The sequence below is a fragment of the Electrona antarctica genome, assembly GCF_951216825.1.
Source record: "Electrona antarctica genome assembly, chromosome: 24".
In the NCBI taxonomy this organism is placed as follows: Eukaryota; Metazoa; Chordata; class Actinopteri; order Myctophiformes; family Myctophidae; genus Electrona; species Electrona antarctica.
The window spans coordinates 20,476,365-20,496,304 of NC_136803.1; the positions used below are offsets into that span (position 1 = coordinate 20,476,365).

A 19,940-nucleotide genomic window follows, 5' to 3' on the forward strand; every position below is an offset into this window, starting at 1 on the left:
GCCTCCCTCCACCACCATGTGGTGACTGGGTGAACGAGCTGGATAGATGAGATTTGAGGGATTTCTGAGACGGTGGAAGTAGTGACTAGGACGGCATGAGGGGGAAAGTATGGGGATGGTGGGAAAACACATTGTACAGAGAAAAATAGGTAATATATATATATATAGTGCTTCCCAAACTTTTTCATGTCAAGGACCCCCAACATGATACTCATTAGCCCACGGACCATCCATCCATCCATCTTCAACCGCTTATCCATAGTCTGGTCGCGGGGGCAACAGCTCCACCAGAGTGCTCCAGACTTCCCTCTCCAGAGCAACATTAGTTACTTCCTCCTGGGGGATTCCGAGACGTTCCAAGGCCAGTGAGTCCAACTGTGCCTTGGTCTGCCCTCCCAGTGGGACGTGCGTCGAGGACCTCCCTAGGGAGACGCCCGAAACCAGATGCCCGAAACACCTAAACTGGCTCCTTTCCAGGCGAAGGAGCAGCTGTTCTCTCTTGTGTGACTGAACTTCTCACCCTATCTCTAAGGGAGATGCCAGCCACCCGTCGAAGACCCCATTTGAATATATATGCCAGGGACCCCCATAAGAGAAGATTTTGACAGTTCTAGCAGTGATTCTCCTCTTAATTTTCATTTCAAGGGGCCCTGGTTTGACCTAAATTAGACTACGGACTCCAGTTTAATGGCATTTCTATCTCTTGACACCCAAATGCATATTGTAAAGTCAATGTTAATTTAACTCGAATTGAGAGCGGGTCCATTTGGTTCAATTTGTACACTCTCAGAGTTACAGACCAATACGAGTCCATTTGGTTCCTGGTTCCTAACTATCAATTAGCTGGGCACCCCCTGTAACTCCCTCAAGGACCCATGGGGGTCCCCGGACCCCACTTTGGGAACCACTGCTTTAAGTACATTATTTTGAATTGTGTACTTCTTAGGAGCATTTCTTCGTTGCAGTATTCTCATACTTTTATTTAAATAAGAAGTTTGTACTTTTTTTTTTTTTTACCACCACCGTAAATAAGTATTGTATCTAGAGGTGCTGCTGTATATATTTTTCTTTTAACACTGTAGTGTACATGTACAGTAGCGCTAAAGACAGCTTTGTGTGTTTTTGGCGTCCCCTACAGGCGTCTCCCAGTAACACAGCAGACCGACGAACGCCTCCCCGGCACCCCAGCAGTCGCAGCAGTCCTCTGACCTCCCCTACCAACTGTTCACACGGTGGTCTCTCTCCCAGGTACGCTAATGCTAATACCTCCCCTACCAACTGTTTCACATGGAGGTCTCTCTCCCAGGTACGCTAATGCTAATACCTCCCCTACCAACTGTTCACACGGTGGTCTCTCTCCCAGGTACGCTAATGCTAATACCTCCCCTACCAACTGTTCGCATGGAGGTCTCTCTCCCAGGTACGCTAATGCTAATGCTAATGCTAATACCTCCCCTACCAACTGAAAATCACAGTACCCCCCCCGGAAATCACAAGAGGATACAGATACTATGCAGTCCTTTAGAGAGTGCTAAACGTTCACACTGGCTCAGGGTTGAAGTGGCCGGTAGAACACCCGGATCGGAACCGTGAGGTTCCCAGTTCGATCCCTGTGGGCTCCCCCAGAGACAGAGTTAGTGTCCAAGTGTCCTTGAGCAAGACGCTGAACCCCTTATGAATGTGTGTGTGAATGTAATGCACAATCTATGTAAAGCGCCTTGGATAAAAGCGCTATATAAATGCACCATTTACCATTTAAACTAGTGGTCGCTATATATATCGGCCTGATATATTGATATATTGTTTAATTCGATATGACGGACTAGTCTGAACTTCATATTCCAATGATGTAATGCAATAATCCAGATTCTTTTTTTAAATCATCTAGAACCTGTTGGACATTGATTGAAACTGAGTAATTCTTGCCTTGTGTGATTTCTGAATGTTTTCTTTTACACCATGCTGTCGAACTCTTACTTCACACGCAGCACTTGTTTTCTTCCTTTGACCCGTTGCTCACGATCTCTCTATCTTCTCTCCACGGATCTCTCCTCTCCTCTTCCCCTCGCCCTCCCTCCTTCACCCTCCATCTCTCTCACCGCCCATACCTCCTCCTTCCTCCTTCCTTCTCCTGCTTTCTCTCCTCTTCTCGCCTTTCATCTAACCTCCCGCTACACTTTTCTCTCTTCCTCAACGCTATCCTTGTCCCTCTTCTTTCTCTCCCTCTTGCCTCGCCATCCATCCCTCCATCTTTCAAACAGTCGTCTGTGGGGTTGGAGTGCAGACGGCCTCTCTAAATACCCCCCCGTCCCCTTCCCCACCCCCCCTACGCCCCCTTCCTCGCTCAAAGCTCTCCGGCGTGCCTACTCTCCCAGGTAACCCCAAACCCCCCACCCGGCCCGACCCGACCCCACTCCACCCCCAGTCCTCCTCTTCCTCTGCTTACCCCTCTTATCCTCCATTTGGGGTATCACAGTACAGCGACTGGGTTTAGAGGCCAAGCCATTTACTGACAAATTGATTCATCCAAAGGTAACCTTTTAATTGGAAGGACGGTTCCATTTGTAAGTAAGAGACTCAACACTCCAGCAGGTTTTCCACCAACTGGAACTCATTTTTTCTTCTCTGTGATTTTATGTTCATTACCGTGACAGAGATCACTTGGTACTGTGAAACCCTATGACTTTAACCCATTTTGACCTGAGATCAGATTCTAAAAATGTCTTCTACATCCTGACAGTTTTCTGAAAAAGCTATGTTTCTATGTCAGTGGTTCTTCGATTTTTCAAAAATAGCAGACCTACAAGCTCGTAGCGCGCCACTCGGTGGCGCGCTATGAGCTTGTAGATCTGCTATTTTTCAATAGCTAAAGCATAACATAATGCTAACACCAAAAGGGGTTCCCGCCCAAAATGGGTTTTAAGGTCCCCAACACACTGTTGTCACCTCTGCACTGCCGGAGCGATAATATGTCCGTTCATCCGCTCACGTTTGTTTGTACTTTCATTCTGTCGTTGTTTGTATCTGTGGACGATGTTTAAAACGTGAAGTTTATTCAGGTCGTGTCTGTCTTTGTCTTCAACTCGTCTCGTCTCGTCTGTCCTTGTGGGGGTTTTCGTCTACATGCACACAACGCAACTATGCATGTGATTGTGCACTGCACCGTGAACCGTTTTAAATGTGGGGTGGCGTTCTGTGACTTCTGTCCCGTTTTACCCTGCCATGGATCAAACACGCTGTCGTACCATTTACACACACACGCACACACACACACACACACACACGTTACGTTACCTTAGGGGTGCAACTGTTTGAATTGTTAAAAATCGGTTGGAAAAAATATTCTGAAAATGGAATGTGCTTGTATTTCGGCTATTTCCTTTACTTTTGTGTGCTTGTATATCTTATCGGCTATTTCGGCTGAATCGGTTAGTCGGACTACTGAATTTAGTTGAGTATAAAAATATTGGCATTTTTTCCCACATTGATTTGTTGTTTATGTATACTATTTTAATTAAAAAATATATATTATTCAAAGAAGTAAATGACAGAATAATTGCTAAGAAAAGAATGGAAAGTTACCAGTTGCACACCGATCGCCAAAACTCTACAAGCTCAACAACTTTTGGCAGAAGTGAACCTTTCAAGCCTGTTTTCTCAACTCGCTGTTGTCAATTTTAAGCTATGATTCCCTGCTTTCGTATGACATGAGCAAACGAAAATTCAGTAAATTTTCCCTCAGTCAAATTTGGTCACATATGTGACACAGTATGTTTGCGCTCGAAAACTTTGGACAGACAGATAGACAGAATGTGAGTGGTCGCAGCTAAAAGATATTCCACTTCCCATTCTGTGTGTTCTGTGTGAAGACGGGAAGGCTTGTTCCATGGCAGGGTCACTCTGTGATGTAACTGTATTGTGCTGTAATGCAGTGGTTCCCAAACTTTCTCATGTCAAGGACCCCCAAATTGACACTCATTAGCCCGCGGACCCCCATTAGAAAATACATGCCAGGGACCCCCATAAAATACGTTTTTTATGGCTCTAGCTGTGATTCTCAACCTGTTAAATTTCAAGAACCCCCCAGTTTGACATGCATTAGTCTTCACGGACTCCCGTTTAATGGTATTTCTATCTCTGGGACCCCCGATTTATATTGTAAAATCAAGGTTAATTTAACTCTGAGAGTGTACAAATGGAACCAAACAGACCTGTTAGGGTCCATTTGTACACTCTCAGAGTTACAGACCCATAAGGGTCCATTTGGTTCCAAACTATCATTTAGCTGGGGACCCCCTGGAGCTCCCTCAAGGACCCCTGGGGGTCCCCGGACCCCACTTTGGGAACCACTGCTGTAATGTGTAGAATGTGTTTATGTGTAAAGCTTCAGAGAATATAGCGCAACACATCCAGGACCACCGCTGGTGACCATCTCTTCATTCTCATCGTTCTGTGTGACAGTGCAGCGCTCGTATAAGCCTACTACTGTTTAATAAGGTCCGTCTGTCTGTCTCTGTGTGTGTGTGTGCGTTTGTGCGGCCGTGTGTGTGGGTGTGTGTGTGTGTGCGTGCGTGCAGTTTGCTGGAGTACGACAGCGAGAACCTGAACTCGGAGGAGATCTACAGCTCGCTGCGAGGCGTCACGGAGGCCATCCAGAACTTCAGCTTCCGCAGCCAGGAAGACCTGATGGAACCTCTGAGGAGAGACGGCAAGAGAGAGGTGAGGGGAGGAGAGGGGAGGGGAGGGGAGGGGAGGAGAGGGGAGGAGAGGGGAGGGGAGGAGAGGGGAGGGGAGGGGAGGGGAGGAGAGGAGAGGAGAGGAGAGGAGAGGAGAGGAGAGGAGAGGAGAGGAGAGGAGAGGAGAGGAGAGGAGGGGAGGGGAGAGGAGAGGAGAGGAGAGGAGAGGCCTCCAGACTGTACTAGGCCTACAAATAATATACAAAATATAGAGCGGTGGTTTTCAACCTTTTTCATATCAAGGGCCCGTTATTTATTCACTATTTGGTCCACAATTCCATGCTGTTGGCAAACGTTGATCAACAATTATTCTACATATTATTGAATTTTAAAGTTGGTTGGTTTGAGTTGGTTTGATCTAACCAGCCTGATGATGATGAACAATGTAACCACAGCATTAATACATAAATAATAAGTGATCTAAGTTATGTTTGTCTAGTTTATTAGGAATACAAACTGCAAGGCAAAGCCATTTGCATATGACAGTGAGAAACATCTTATCAGTTCTAGAGCTGATCAGATATACATCTCCAACAAAGCAAACTGAAAAACACAAAATATAGATTAAAATGTACACTTTAATACCAAACAAATGCCAAGAGAAAAGAAAATATTTGTTAGTCAATCATGTGACAGTCAGAACAATGAGAGCAATGCATTTTAATGCGGGAGCTGCAATGCATTGTGGGTAACCTGACAAAACCACACTTTCTACACTTATATCATACTGTGGGAAACACAATCTGTGGTTTTAATCACACAAACACCACAGAATGATGTAAAATCTTTCACTATGGATGATAAACTGAATCCACCGAGAGCAACCATAAGTGAAACAGTTAGGCAGAATGTCATAGCTTCACAGCAACGTTCCCTTTGCCATCTTTCCTTGTCTTGGGGTGGTATTGGTTACTCAATGAACGTCTAGTGAGAGCAGCCATGCTAACACCATGAGAACAACATATACGCATCACCCGGGCCTCGTGTCTGGGCTATGATGCAATTTTTGGAACCTCTTATTAGTAAGAGAAACATTTAAAATGTTGTCAAAATGTCATAAGATTTGCCCCATGCTGCCTGCCTGCCATCTGCTGGACATGTGATGTAACTGCAGATGTTTCTCTACATGACTTTTCATTAATTCTGTAGTTACCTAATAATCAGTGTTGAGACTTGTTATTCACACATACTTCAATAAAAGTAGTAAATGCCAAAGGGGAGAAACACAGGAGAAGGATAAGTCCTGCATTCAAAATTGTACTTCAGTTAAAGTAAAATGATTAGGATCAAAATATATTTGACACCAAAAGTAATAGTACTACTAATTATGGAGATTTCAGATTGATTGATTAATACAAAGAATTTTAGGGGATTTTAGACCCCCCCATTATATATTTAAAAATGTGTTAAGTTACTAATATTAAGGCACGACTTGCAGTGTTTAATAGATTTTTTTAAATTTATTTTTGCTGTTGAATAGATTTTTCATGTTCAGTAAATTCCGCCTTTCACAAGCGTGAAAGGCGGGGCCATTGCCTAGGTGTTATAGAGTGTCGCAGTCCTGCCCCCTTTCATGACGACGCCAGGCCCAGGAAATAATTCCCAATGCATTTTTCCCATAGACATTTCAAAAAGTATTTATTTACAAAGCCAATTCGAGTTGTGACAAATCATGACAACAAACACAATATTTTGGACCAAACAAATAATTACAAAGAAGAAAAACAACAAAAAAAGTGTCGTAACCTGCCGTTTTTTCCTTCTTTCTAATTATTTGTTGTCGTGATTTGTCACAACTCGAGTTGGCTTTGTATGAGGCTTAAAAGGTCTTTAAATAAATACCTTTTGAAATGTCTATGAGGAAAATGAACGGGGAATCATTTCCTGGGCCCTGGTAGGGGGCGGGACTGTGACGCTCTATATGTTAATTCTATTCAGAACCCCTGAATAGGCAGAGTTCCTCTTCTTGACACTTCTTTTCAGTAGCAAAGCAGTAGAATTAGCATTAAACCATTCTGGGCGGGAACCCCTTTTGGTGTTAGCATTATGTTATGCTTTAGCTATTGAAAAATAGCAGATCTACAAGCTCATAGCGCGCCACCGAGTGGCGCGCTACGAGCTTGTACGTCTGCTATTTTTGAAAAATCGAAGAACCACTGACATAGAAACATAGCTTTTTCAGAAAACTGTCAGGATGTAGAAGACATTTTTAGAATCTGATGTCAGGTCAAAATGGGTTAAGGCTAATCAGTGACTCAGACCTGCAGGACCACCAGGGACATGCAGAGAAGTGTCAGAGAGGCAGGGGCTGAAATCCCGTAAGAGGTCACTTTTGGACAAAAATAGAGAAAATAGCTGATCTACAAGCTCTCAACGCGTCGCAGTGTGATGCGTTGAGAGCTTGTAGATCAGCTATTTTCGGGGTGCAAACCCTGCACTCTACGACATGGATTTAGAAACAATTTAGTTAAACACAAAATTCTGCGTTCAAGTTCAGGAGCATTCGGAGGGAAAAAAAGCAATTCTCCTGAATCCCGCCTTCTGGTATGGCATGGAAAGGAGTGGCATTTGCATTTCTTTCACCATAGTAAATACTACATTCGTGGTCTGGAGTATGGGGCGGTTGTTGGCTGAAGCCCCCTTTGTGGTCTATGTGTGCACAGACAAAGTCAGAGAGAGAAGGATGAGGCTGGCAGGGCACTGTGTCAGGCACCCACAACTTGACGAAAGTAAATTGACTCTGTGGGAGCCAACTCACTGCCAAGCAACACTGCGGTGCGACAGCTTAGCTAACACTGTAGAGCTCAAGAACCTGATGTTAGTTAGATAGGAGAGTGTGGACTGGACCTGATGTTAGATAGGAGAGTGTGGACTGAACCTGATGTTAGATAGGAGAGTGTGGACTGAACCTGATGTTAGATAGGAGTGTGGACTGAACCTGATGTTAGATAGGAGAGTGTGGACTGAACCTGATGTTAGATAGGAGAGTGTGGAGGGCAGCGATCCAGGAGTCCTGAGTTGGTGTTGGCTAAAGCAGGGGTTCTCAACCCGTGGGTCGCGACCCCTCGGGGGGTCACCAAATTATTTTGGGGGGTCCCCAAATAATAAAAAAAAAAAGGGAAAAACCCCTTTTTAATTTTTTTATGCAACTGAATGGCTGGAAAATGGAAATGAAGAGTTTACATATAGTACACATAGTACATGCATACACCTTACCTAATGATTATATCTGGTTTCAGTATTTATTTATGGTGTATTGTCTCTATTATTAAAGGTTATTGTAGCAGTCAATTTATATTGGGGGTCGGGAGTGGGCGGGGCGGGGGTCCCGAGACGTTGTATTTTCGGGGGTCCCCGGCTAAAAACGTTGAGAACCCCTCCTCTAAAGCACACTCTCTAACTAAAAGCCTGCAGGGAAAACATGCATTTTCAGAAAACCTTCGGGAAAGCATGAATAGTTGGAATGGCACTTCTCTGAGGTTGTACACTATGGAAGCATAACGCTGGCAAAATTCAAATGAAAAGGCATTTCTCTTATTTCAATTGACTTTTCGTATTTGCCATTTCATTTGAATTTTGGCAGCTTTATGCTTCCATAGTATACAAAGCAGAAAGCACCTGTGCTAAACCCCTCTCCTCTCCTCTCCTCTCCTCTCCTCTCCTCTCCTCTCCTCTCCTCTCCTCTCCTCTCCTCTCCTCTCCTCTCCTCTCCTCTCCTCTCCTGTGGTCAGCTGGGTGGGGGAGCGTCGTTGGACTCGGGAGTGGACATGGTGGAGGGAGGAGGAGGAGGAGGAGGGCGCATGGCTCTGGACAACAAGACGTCCCTGCTCAACACCCCGTCGCCGCGCTCCTTCTCCGGCCCGAGGCTCCGCGACTACAACCCTTACAACTACTCAGACAGCATCAGCACGCTGGACAAGGCCTCGCTGAAGGAGACCCTGTACGAGGACGAAGGCCACATCAGAGACGGTGAGATGCACACACTGCTAATGATCTTATTGATTACCAGTGGTGGAAAAAAGTACTTGCCTAGTTTTTTTTTAACATAAACTAATCCTTTGATCCTACGGTTGGTTTGTAGGCCGGCGACAGGACGGTGGTGAAAACAAGAGCATTCACCCCAAGGGCTTCCCTGGTGAGTTCCTGTTTTATTACTGATCTACTAACTAGACAATAATTGATTGATTATTACTACGAGTTATGTCCCAAAACGTTGTTACTGTACCTAGCTATAGCTATAGTTTCTCTAGAATGTAGTGATCTATTTGCAATAATGTATAAACATCATTAAAGTCATCATTGCACAAAATAATGGCATCAATATTTCATTCAGTTGATCGTCCCTATAAGATAAGGACGACCTCATACATAAGTTACCGAATGTCATTGAATATTCATGTACATTTTTAACCTGAGCCTCATACGCGGTAAAATCCTCACTGTTAAAGGGACACTTCACCCTTTTTGCAAAAATTATAGGTCTATGTTAATGACTTTTAGAAGATTTTTGAACACTTTCCTGGGGGTCTTTACGTGTGTAATGTGTGGTTTTAGATATTTTAGATTTTAGCAGTGAGCCCAGTGTCTCTGATGTCATCGACACTAGGCTCACTTCCTTCCACGACTACATGTTGTCTCAGTAAGACAGCCCCTCCCCCTATCCACAAGGAGGAGCAGTGCACCAAAGCATCATGGGAATTGTAGTCCAGGAAGTAAGTGAGCCCAATGTCCATGACATCAGAGACACTGGGCTCACTGCTAAAATCTAAAATATCTAAAACCACATATATTACACACACAAAGTAAATCCTCTAAATGTCATTAATATATATATTTTTTGCAAAAAGGGTGAAGTGTCCGTTTAACATTACTCCAAGGGGGTAAGTTTTGACGTTGGCCCTCCTGTGTGTCCCGTTGCTTGTCACCCATGCAGCGGGTCCCGCGGAGCAGCTGGAGCTAGTAGGGGAGCTGCTGAAGGAGCTGACCCAGGGCCAGGCGGGCGAGAGGGGCCCAGAGGAGAGGCGGGCGGCCCTGCTGGAGCTGCTGAAGGTGGCCAGGGAGGACAGCCAGGTGATCTGGGAGGAACACTTCAAGACCATGCTGCTGCTACTGCTGGAGACTCTGGGAGACAAGGACGTAAGGGCACACCGTACCGCCGGAAATGAACCCATTTAGACCTGAGGACAATTAAACCCTATGTTTCTATGTCAGTCGTTCTCAAACATTTTCATGTCAAGGACGTCCAAAAATATCTGTATTTGGCCGCCGACCCCCATGTGGAAATATGTTGTTTCAGGGACCTCCCCAGAAGTAAAGATATGAGTTAAAAAGCTTCTTGCTTGTGAAAGAATATATATTCAAAGATGTGTGCCTATATGTATCGGGTCTGGATCGCAAGTGTCTGTGATCAATCGTTTAGTGTGAAAACCACGCCGATATAATGACAGCGACTGATTTGTATTTAGTTCATAAGTTAAAATAACTATAACTAAATGCATTTGAAATTAAATAAAAATGTTACTTTTCAGGATTCCAATTCAAAAATAGCGTCACAGTGTGACGCGTTTTGAGCTTGTAGAGCAGCTATTTTTTGCTACGACAGTAATATGCAATGTGGCCCCTCTGGAATGAGTGTGGAAATATAGTGGCCCTCTCCATCGTCAAAGTTGCCCACCCCTGCTGTAGAGGATTTTGCTGTGCAGAAAATAGTAAAATACCCTAAACACATCATCTCTCTGTGTCGTCCACCTTCCTCCTGCCACGGCGTGACGTGCAGCACACCATCCGGGCTCTGTCGCTGCGCGTCCTGAAGGAGATCCTGAGGAACCAGCCGGCCCGCTTCAAGAACTACGCAGAGTTGACCATCATGAAGACCCTGGAGGCCCACAAGGACTCTCACAAGGAGGTGTGTGTGAACCAGTGGCGTGCACAGATAGACACTAGGGGGTGCTAGAGCACCCCCTGCCCTTTTGGCAATGTGCCCTTTTGAAAAAAAAAACAAAAAAACGTTTTTTTCTTTTTTTTGATTTTTCAAAAATAGCAGACCTACAAGCTCGTAGCGCGCCACTCGGTGGCGCGCTATGAGCTTGTAGATCTGTTATTTTTCAATAGCTAAAGCATAACATAATGCTAACACCAAAAGGGGTTCCCGCCCAAAATGGATTAAGGCAACCGGCCGGTTCCACGCACTGCACAAGGTGCCCTTTTTTAACTTGAGCACCTGCCCCTCTAAATGTCTGTGCACGCCACTGGAGGTGTGTGAACCACGAGCAGGGTTCTCCTTAGAGCCGGACGCCCTGGGCCCATTATACGTGTCTTAGGCGTTTGCACATAGGACGCGTTTTTCAGGCCGAATATCGGAGCGAATGTCGGAGCACGGGGAAAAAAAATCGACCACACTGCTGCCGAATAATAATTGCGTCCGTATAAACAGGTTTTCGGGCCCGGGGTCTTTTACTCAAGTACATTTTGAATTCCGTGGCTTTTACTTGTAACAGAGTAATTTGTAAATTGCAGCATTGATATGTTTTTACTTAAAGGAGAATTTCAGGCTAGAAGGCTTTCTTAACTTTATTTGTAGTCGTTACATCCCCACCAAAGAGGTCCAGGTGTTATTTTGTGCAAAAATGCATTATTGGCTATTTCCCCTACCATAAGCCCTCAATGGGGCGTTGCGTTTTAGTGCTAATTCACTTATTTCTATCGCTCGAAAATCGAAAATCATCATAATGTAAATAGTGTCCCAAGCAGCACACTTTACTACTTATTTCGATGGAAATATGCAAATTAGCACTAAAACGCAACGCCCCATTGAGGGCTTATGGTAGGGGAAATAGCCAATAATGCGTTTTTGCACAAAATAACACCTGGACCTCTTTGGTGGGGGCGTAACGACTACAAATAAAGGTAAGAAAGCCTTCTAGCCCGAAATTCTCCTTTTCATAAAACAAGTAAGTACTTCTTCCACCACTATGTGTGACTAACTATGCCGCTGTGTTTTGGCAGGTGGTGCGTGCTGCGGAGGAGACGGCCGCCACCCTGGCCGGCTCCAGCCATCCAGAGCAGTGCATCAAGGTGCTGTGTCCCATCGTGCAGACGGCCGACTACCCCATCAACCTGGCCGCCATCAAGATGCAGACCCGGGCTATAGAACGCATCGCCAAGGAGTCCCTGCACTCCCTGCTGTCCGATATTATCCCCGGACTGCTGCAGGTATGTAACACACACGATGGGGGCTAAAAGAAAAACCCTTTCTTTGTAACATTCTCTTGTATACGGAGTAACCTCGCGGCAGACTATCCAGCATATAGCTATATCCACCTCGGAGGAAAGTCTGGTAAGACGGACAGTGTCGGTAGGCCAATCAGAGGCATGTCTGTGCTCGGACGTAGAATATAATTAGGCATGTGCTGTGTGTCGCAGGATTTTGACTTCACAGTGCCGTTACAGTGTGGTGTGTGTGTCGCAGGGTTATGAGTGACATCACTGTGTGTGTGTGTGTGTGCGTGTGCGTGTGCGTGTGTGTGTGTGTGTGTGTGTGTGTGTGTGTGTGTGTGTGTGTGTGTGTGTGCGCGTGTGCGTCGCAGGGTTATGACAACACAGAGAGCAGTGTGAGGAAGGCCAGCGTGTTCTGTCTGGTGGCGATCTACTCTGTGATCGGAGAGGAGCTCAAACCACACCTGGCTCAGCTCACAGGCAGCAAGGTACGCATGCACGTAGACACACACACACACACACACGCTCGCGCGCGCGTGCGCAGTTGCGCACGCACACGCACATATACACACACACACACACGCGCGCGCGCTCGCACGCACGCACGCACGTTCTATAACCGCCGTCGTATTTCTCTCCTCCTCTCAGATGAAGCTCCTCAACCTGTACATCAAGAGAGCCCAGACGTCCACCAGCAACAGCAGCAGCTCCTCCGACATCTCCTCCTACTAGTTCTACACCTTCACACCACCAAACACCACCCAAACACCACCCGCTTTTACTGGCTTGCAATAGAGGGGAGAATAGTAAGTGGGGTGGATGGGGGAGGGTGGGGGGTCTTGGTGAATAAGGGGTTTCGAGGAGACTGGGTTCTCTAGTACTTTCAGCAATTTCCCCCCCCCTTCTGTTACGACCTGTATACCTCCATGCCTAGCTTGGCTTTCACTGTCATCGACCGTAAACCACCACCACCACCACCAAGTTCATCTTCTTCGCGTGGATTGAATAAAGGAGATGACGACGTCCATGGAAACCACTCAAAGACCACCGTCTCACTGGGATGAAGGAGACCTTTCAGAAAGGAGGGAGAGAAGAGGCTTCGTGAGGCGAAGAAGGCCTCGATTCCCACTAGTTTGTCCATTATTATTATTACACTCCTCCCTGTTCTGGTTCGGTTTTCAGGAGCCGACCACCCAGATGAACTCAGTGACTACAGTATATTTTAAGAGGCGAGGCTTTGCACCCCCAAAAGCTGTCCTAAAACTGCTATTCACTCTCCCTCCTCCTCCTCCTCCTCCCTCCTCATACAGTTAAGGTTTAAAAGTCATTGATCACGGTCATTCATTGGCCTACGATGGAACCGAAGTGATGTTGGAGATGACAGTGTTTTTGAAAGGACCAAGCATTATACAGTAAACCCAAAACCTAACTGGCTCTTATCCGGCTCCTTAAAGGCTCAGTTATCAACTTTGTTGAGGGACTAAAACGTCTTATATTGGTTACTGATGGAACGGAGCTCCGTTGATCTCTCAGAAATTTGTGCGGGTCCTTCTTGTGTCCAAGACAAATTTATTGAGCTTAAAAGTAACTTGTTTTAGCGAAACGAGTTGGAGCGGCTTAGCTTAGCAGCAAAGAAAAAGGCAATATGAGGTGTTTCTTTATATAATACGAGACCAGGCCTTGCGCCACGCCCCAAACCTTCTTTGTTGCTTATGCCGTGTTCATACTATACAGTTGCACGCCGCGGTGTCGTGCACCGAAAAAGAAAAAAAAAAGCAGATCTACAAACTCACAATGCGTCACAGCGCGATGCGTTTTGAGCTTGGAGGTGTCTTATTTTCTGTACACAACAACGCCCGCTTGCGACTAAGTGTGACTGCGGCTGTAGGGCGTCTTCCCAGAGGCCGGGTATACGGTGTGTACCCCTCCCATACGGTGTGTACCCCTCCCAGAAGCAGGGGGTACGATGTGTACCCCTCCCAGGGGCTACGGTGTGTACCCCTCCTCCCCCAATCTCTCATCCTCCTCCAGCGATGAAGGCTGCATTCCTCTACAGGGGAAGTTAACTTGACCTGTGTTTATCAGTATTCTACTTTTTTGTTCATTTATAGTACCTTAACTCTACTTCTCTTAACAATATCTTGCTTTGACACATCAGACCTGGTGGTTCCCAATTTCCCGTCCATATTCTGGACAAGTTACAGTTCTCCTGAGTGTCTCTTCTTTAAACCAGGTGATTCAATTAATTGCATTCAACCTGGTGTTCTATTGGTCAGCGAATTAGTCCCAGAATCAGACGACCTAAATGAAATAAGGCTGTACTACGAATTGAGAACCACCATTATATTTTATTGAATGTAAAAAGCGTTGGAATGATAATGGGTGTCAGTTATTATTATTAATATTATTATTATTATTTCCTCTTTACACTACTGCCTCGTTGCATCCGGTCTCGAGGATCAATTTAAAAGGGCATTGGAGTGAATTCCAATCAGTCGACGATCGATGGAGGAGCATTTAGACGTGTGTGTGTGTGTGTGTGTGTGTGTGTGTGTGTGTGTGTGTGTGTGTGTGTGTGTGTGTGTGTGTGTGTGTGTGTGTGTGTGTGTGTGTGTGTGTGTGTGTGTGTGTGTGCGTGTGCGTGTGCGTGTGCGTGCGTGCGTGCGTGCGTGCGTGCGTGCGTGCGTGCGTGCGTGCGTGCGTGCGTGCGTGCGTGCGTGCGTGCGTGCGTGCGTGCGTGCGTGCGTGTGTGCGCGCCATATCGGGCAGTTAATGGTGGCACTGCAGTTTGGAAGGCTGTGTTTTAAGCGGTCCTTGTGAAAAAGAGTAATAGTGGTTGACATGGTGGTTCTCCGTCTTGGAAAAGTTACATTCACATTTTGCTTTCTAAATAAAGCCCTAACCACACCAAAGGGTCGAGACGGTTTTCTGCGTCGTCCCAGCGGTGTGTTATGTCCTGTTGTACGTTGACACATGTCGTCCCAAATGATTCAACGCATGGAATTCAATGGCCGCCCAAACCACACCAAAAAAGTCACCATGCAACTCCTTGCAACCGTTTGGACGTTTGGTGATCCTTTGGTGTGGTTGGAGCTTAAGCATTTAGCTAATGCCGTCGCCCTGCTGTGGCAGATTACCGCACGTGTGACAGTTAGACATTTCTTCCAATTACTTTGTGCTTCTGTTTATTCCGAATTCTATTTTAATTTATTTTCAGATCTGCCTTAAAAAATGTTTTAATTACCGGCTGCTATTGATAAATCGACAGAAGGACATCGGCTCTCTCTGTCTTCCACTGTTAAATAGAATGACTACATTTTACTTTTAAAAGAGTTTTTCTATTCTACTGTTCTGCGCCTCTTTTTGTAAGTCGCTCCGAAGGAAACATGAAATCCCAGATTAATTAACAGTCTGTATTCATACTATAGGATCATTTGGCTGGCCAGTGATTGTGTACAGAGAATCAAATGGAATGTTTAAAGGGTTTGCATACAACTATCAGATGTGTCCATAAAGAAACAACACATCTACAGAAAGACATTGATGAACCATGTATTTGGGTTTTTCTTTTTTACATGACACAATTGGATCTTAACAAGGTTTTAGAATCCCAGCATTTCATGGAAGTTTTTCCGCATGTTAATGACCGTGTAACCTTTCAGTTAAACCGGTGGTTCTCAAAAGTGGGGTCCATTCATTCATTGACCCTCAGGGTTCCCTGAGGGGGTTCTAAATGGACCCTTACAGCAGTGGTTCCCAAAGTGAGGTCCGGGGACCCCCAGAGGTCCTTGAGGGAGTTCCAGGGGGTCCCCAGTTAAATGATAGTTTACAAATGGAACCAAACTCTCAGAGTTAAATTAACATTGATTTTACAATGTAAATTGGGGGTCCCAGAGATAGAAATGCCATTAAATAAGGGTCTGTATACTATAGACTAATGCATGTCAAACTGGGGGGGGGTCCTTGAAATTAAACGGGTTGAGAATCACTGCTAGAGCCGTAAAAATATTCTATTATGGGGGGTTTCCTGGCATGTATTTTCAAATGGGGGTCTGCGGGCTAATGAGTGTCAATGTGGGGGTCCTTGACGTGAAAGAGTTTGGGAACCACTGCCTTACACGTCTGTAACATTGGTATATAAAATGTTGAAAGTTTGAGAACCACTGAATTAAAATGGAGAAAAAACGGGACCTGCTAGAGCTGCAGCTACAGTATGTCACATTTGAGTGATGGCAGTGACGCACACTAGTACTGCATTATTATTTATTTACCCTTTTCACAAGGACCTGAATCGAAGCCCTCTCTGTTCTTTTACTCAGCAGAATCCTGCGCTGTTCCTTTATCTCTGAAAGGGTAAAAAAATGTACCCATTAGAGGAGTCCAGAGTTAACGGAACATTTCAGGATTTTGCTGTGTGGGGGGGTGGAGGGGGGGGGGGGGGGGGTGTCTGCTGTCTTACAAGCTTGTGAATCTACAAGCTGACAAGTCAAGACTACTGTGATTTGTCGAGTTTTGTTCCAAAATACCACATTATTTAAAGATGGAGTGGCGTGATTTAAAAAAAAACATTTTCCGTTTTGTATGTGTCTGGAGTTAACATTACTCTAACAGACCCCCAAGTGTGGTTATAATATTCAAATAGGTCTTCCCTGTCTGTGTATTTTCGCTTTCTTCCTGAAAGCTGAAAGCCTTTGAATCAAAAGGCCCCAAAACGAAATACACCACTTTAGTGACATCATAACATTATCCCTAACCCCTCCCTCAACAGCTGTGGGCGAGGCTTAAGTGCAGGGGGGTGGTGCTAAGGTGAAAACCAGGTATACTTAATGAACTGGTGGGTGTGGCCACATAAAAACACAATTTTAACACTTTCTGTACACCTTTTTGAAAGAAATCTTCCCCCTAGTATAGTCATAGTACCTGATGATCATGTTTTAGGGTGGACAAAAATCCCAGCACTCCATCTTTAACACAATTATTTATTATATATACATACTATATGTACAGTATGCGCAGCCTGTCCAAAAATGCCATGTTTCATGTATGTAGAATTTCCCAAATAGTACACCACCATATAATGGTCATTATTTTCTCAATGCCAGTAGACAATGGGTCTATAAATGGGTCTCTTTTAGTGCAAAGTGACACTGTATTATGTTTTTATTTCAGAGCATAAATTGATCGACTGTATTCATTTGGCAGATGGTTTGCCTTGATAGTATTTTGGAACGAAACTCCTTATCCTCATCAATTGTTCCTAAATTGAATGTATACGCCGCTCGGGGAGGAGTCCTTGAAGAGTAAAAATGTGAAATATTAGTATTATGCTTTTATAAAAAGAGCAAAATGGGCAATACTTAAAATCTAAGAGAGAGAGAGAGAGAGAGAGAGACAATCTGACTAATGAGAAATGACGTATAAAAGTCAAATCTATTTACAAATGTTTTAAAAGTGCCAGCAATTTTTGGGGAGTTCAATTCCTGTGGAACAAAACAGAAGGTGAATGAGTATGAGCGAGTATGCTATTAGGTCTTTGGAAATTAGCAATAAATACTCACATTAATCCAACTTGGATTGTCATTTTCCATGTCGAAGCACTGTATATGTACCATTGTATTCCTACTTTAAGATGCTCTCTCTCGCTGGTCAATGTACAGATAAGTGTCTTTTTCTTTCCTTTTTTTTCGTATTTTGTTTTGTGCACCTATAAAAAATGTTATTGCTGCTTAATAAGAGAACACATTCTAATCACTGCGCCTAATAAACTCCAGTGTATGTACTGTATGTACTGTACTGTGTCTTGGCAGAATATGGTAAGGCTAATTCAGACCGTGACGTTCCGATGCGTGTATGTATGCTCCGCCGTACACCGTTGCCGCGCGTCGTGACAACGTTGTGCGACGAAGTATTGTTCAGTTACGTTCTTTCTTCGGTCTGAACTAGGCTTTATAGCTGCAGTTACCATGGAGACGAACACTTCCTATAGGCGGGAAGATCAAAGACCTGTTTAGAATCTATTTAAAATACTTATGCGAAGGGGATTGACTTATCTTGTCTGGTGCAATAGACGCACTCAGATATCCCAAATGTCTATACGCACGTCACGCGCCCATTTTTGGCTTACTGGGCACTAGGCCCAACCAAACTGTCCAGATTCAAATGAAATCGCTTCTTAATCGGTCTGCCGGACTATTAGGGTTATTTAAATACTGTAATGTGATTGATTGCTCTAGCCTGATGCAATAATAGAGCCAATTGTGTCATCCCAATTGTCTAAACCCTGCCCGTTCGGCACAAAACGGAAGGCAAAATGTACTAGAACGCCAGACCAGTGGGTCGCAAAGCGGGGTCCAGGGAGTCAGACAGGGACCCTGAGGGGGTTCCCAAATGGACCCTTCCATGTCTGTAACTCTTCAGAGCGTACAAGTGGAACCGTTATGCTCTCAGAGTTATTACGAGGTCCTTGAAATGTAATAGTTTGAGAACCAAAATGCACTAGACTGAAGTGAGTAATTTCTTATTGGGTGTGTCTTGAAGGGAATGCTTGTTGTGTAATCGATGCTAGACCAGGCCTTATTCTGTCTCTGTAATGCTGTACAACCTTGAAACAGGCTACATTCACTACGACTGTTAACGTACTGTACCAGTGCATCGGACATTTTATTTCATTTTCTCAAATGTGAGAACTGGGCAATTTTAACCACTTAAAGCTCCATTTTATAAAAACATAAAATACAAAGTATTAAAAAAAAATTAATGCTAGCAAAAAATACCGAAATAACGTGTTGCAACGCAACACATTATGGCCTATTTTTTTGTTTGTTGCTATTTTTGAGAATTGTCAACATGCCCAAAATAGGTCGGAAGTGGTTAGCCGACTCCACTCCACGACTGAATGTCACTTCCGTCGCTGATGACGCTCTCTCGGCGTCTCGTCCAGTGAAAGTGTTGAGCGTATAGTAGCCTAGGCGTACAGCTTGACTGAATCTCCTTCCCCGTGTTTTTGTACAGTACGTGTGACACATTATGATATAAAAGCCGTGAACCTCCATGTCAAAGTAGTCTGTGAATGCATGACATCACAACGATCTTAGATTGTCAACATTCCCTGAATTATGATGTTGTCAAACGAGGTTAAAAGCGCGTTTGACGGAATTAGATGTGTGCTTTGACAATGCGCTGTTAGTTCTAGATCTAAACATGCAAACAAAGTTCCTGACCAACACGACAGATCTGTATGTTCTTAATTATATCAGCAGGCTACCGTATACTTAAAATTGGCTTTCATGAGGGTGGGGGGGGGGGAGCAAATGGCGACTGTTGTGCCTTGCGAAGACCTGGTTAACACACTGCTCCGGGCAGCGCACCCCCCCACGCCTCCGCCTCCCAGTTCCTCTGTGTGTGTGTATAGTGTCAACACACACAGAGATGACAGATCAGAATTGGAAAAACAATTATACATTTTCAAATTATATTGTCATTATGCTTAAATTATCGCTTTGGCTAAAACGCTGAATTCCGCTGATAAAGTAGGCTATGTACATATAACTACAGGCATTAATATAATCTACCGCATATGTACAATTATATAGCCTACATTTAACAAACAAGCTTGATTGACATTTGTAAATACAGTAGGTCAATACAAAAACCAATAGGTCGAGGATAAAACCAGAAAAGCACTAAGGCTTCTTTACATCAGGTATAAAGTAAAACGAAAATGTGACAACCGTATCGAAAAAGGGGCAGAAGAAATGGGAGGCGGAGGCGCGGGGGGTGGGCTGCCCGGGGGAAGTGTGCTAACCAGGTCTTCGCTTGTGCCTTTCCTTGTTGCAATAGAAATGGTTCGGTAATATTTTTATCGTGCTCCTGTTCCTGGTGTGGATTTGTCTATTTATGGAGTATTTTAACTGCACAGTAGTACCGCTGCAAAAGTAATGAAAATCTCCCTAATATAATGTACCATATTATAATTAATATAGTAATGTA

At 44.6% G+C, this 19,940-nt stretch overlaps 1 protein-coding gene across 3 annotated transcripts in view; it reads left to right on the forward strand.

Annotated features, from left to right (window-relative positions):
* LOC306917442 (CLIP-associating protein 1-B-like) overlaps positions 1–12,753 on the forward strand; it is a 106,182-nt gene extending 93,429 nt beyond the window's left edge. For all 3 annotated transcript variants that reach the window (XM_079495666.1, XM_079495667.1, XM_079495668.1), the window contains 9 exons: positions 1,139–1,248; positions 4,578–4,719; positions 8,468–8,705; positions 8,818–8,871; positions 9,670–9,872; positions 10,513–10,641; positions 11,742–11,948; positions 12,323–12,439; positions 12,600–12,753. In XM_079495666.1, coding sequence (XP_079351792.1) covers positions 1,139–1,248; positions 4,578–4,719; positions 8,468–8,705; positions 8,818–8,871; positions 9,670–9,872; positions 10,513–10,641; positions 11,742–11,948; positions 12,323–12,439; positions 12,600–12,683 — 1,284 coding nt within the window. In that variant the 3' untranslated portion in view covers positions 12,684–12,753. The remainder of the gene's footprint in view (positions 1–1,138; positions 1,249–4,577; positions 4,720–8,467; positions 8,706–8,817; positions 8,872–9,669; positions 9,873–10,512; positions 10,642–11,741; positions 11,949–12,322; positions 12,440–12,599) is intronic.
* Positions 12,754–19,940: the final 7,187 nt, after the last annotated feature.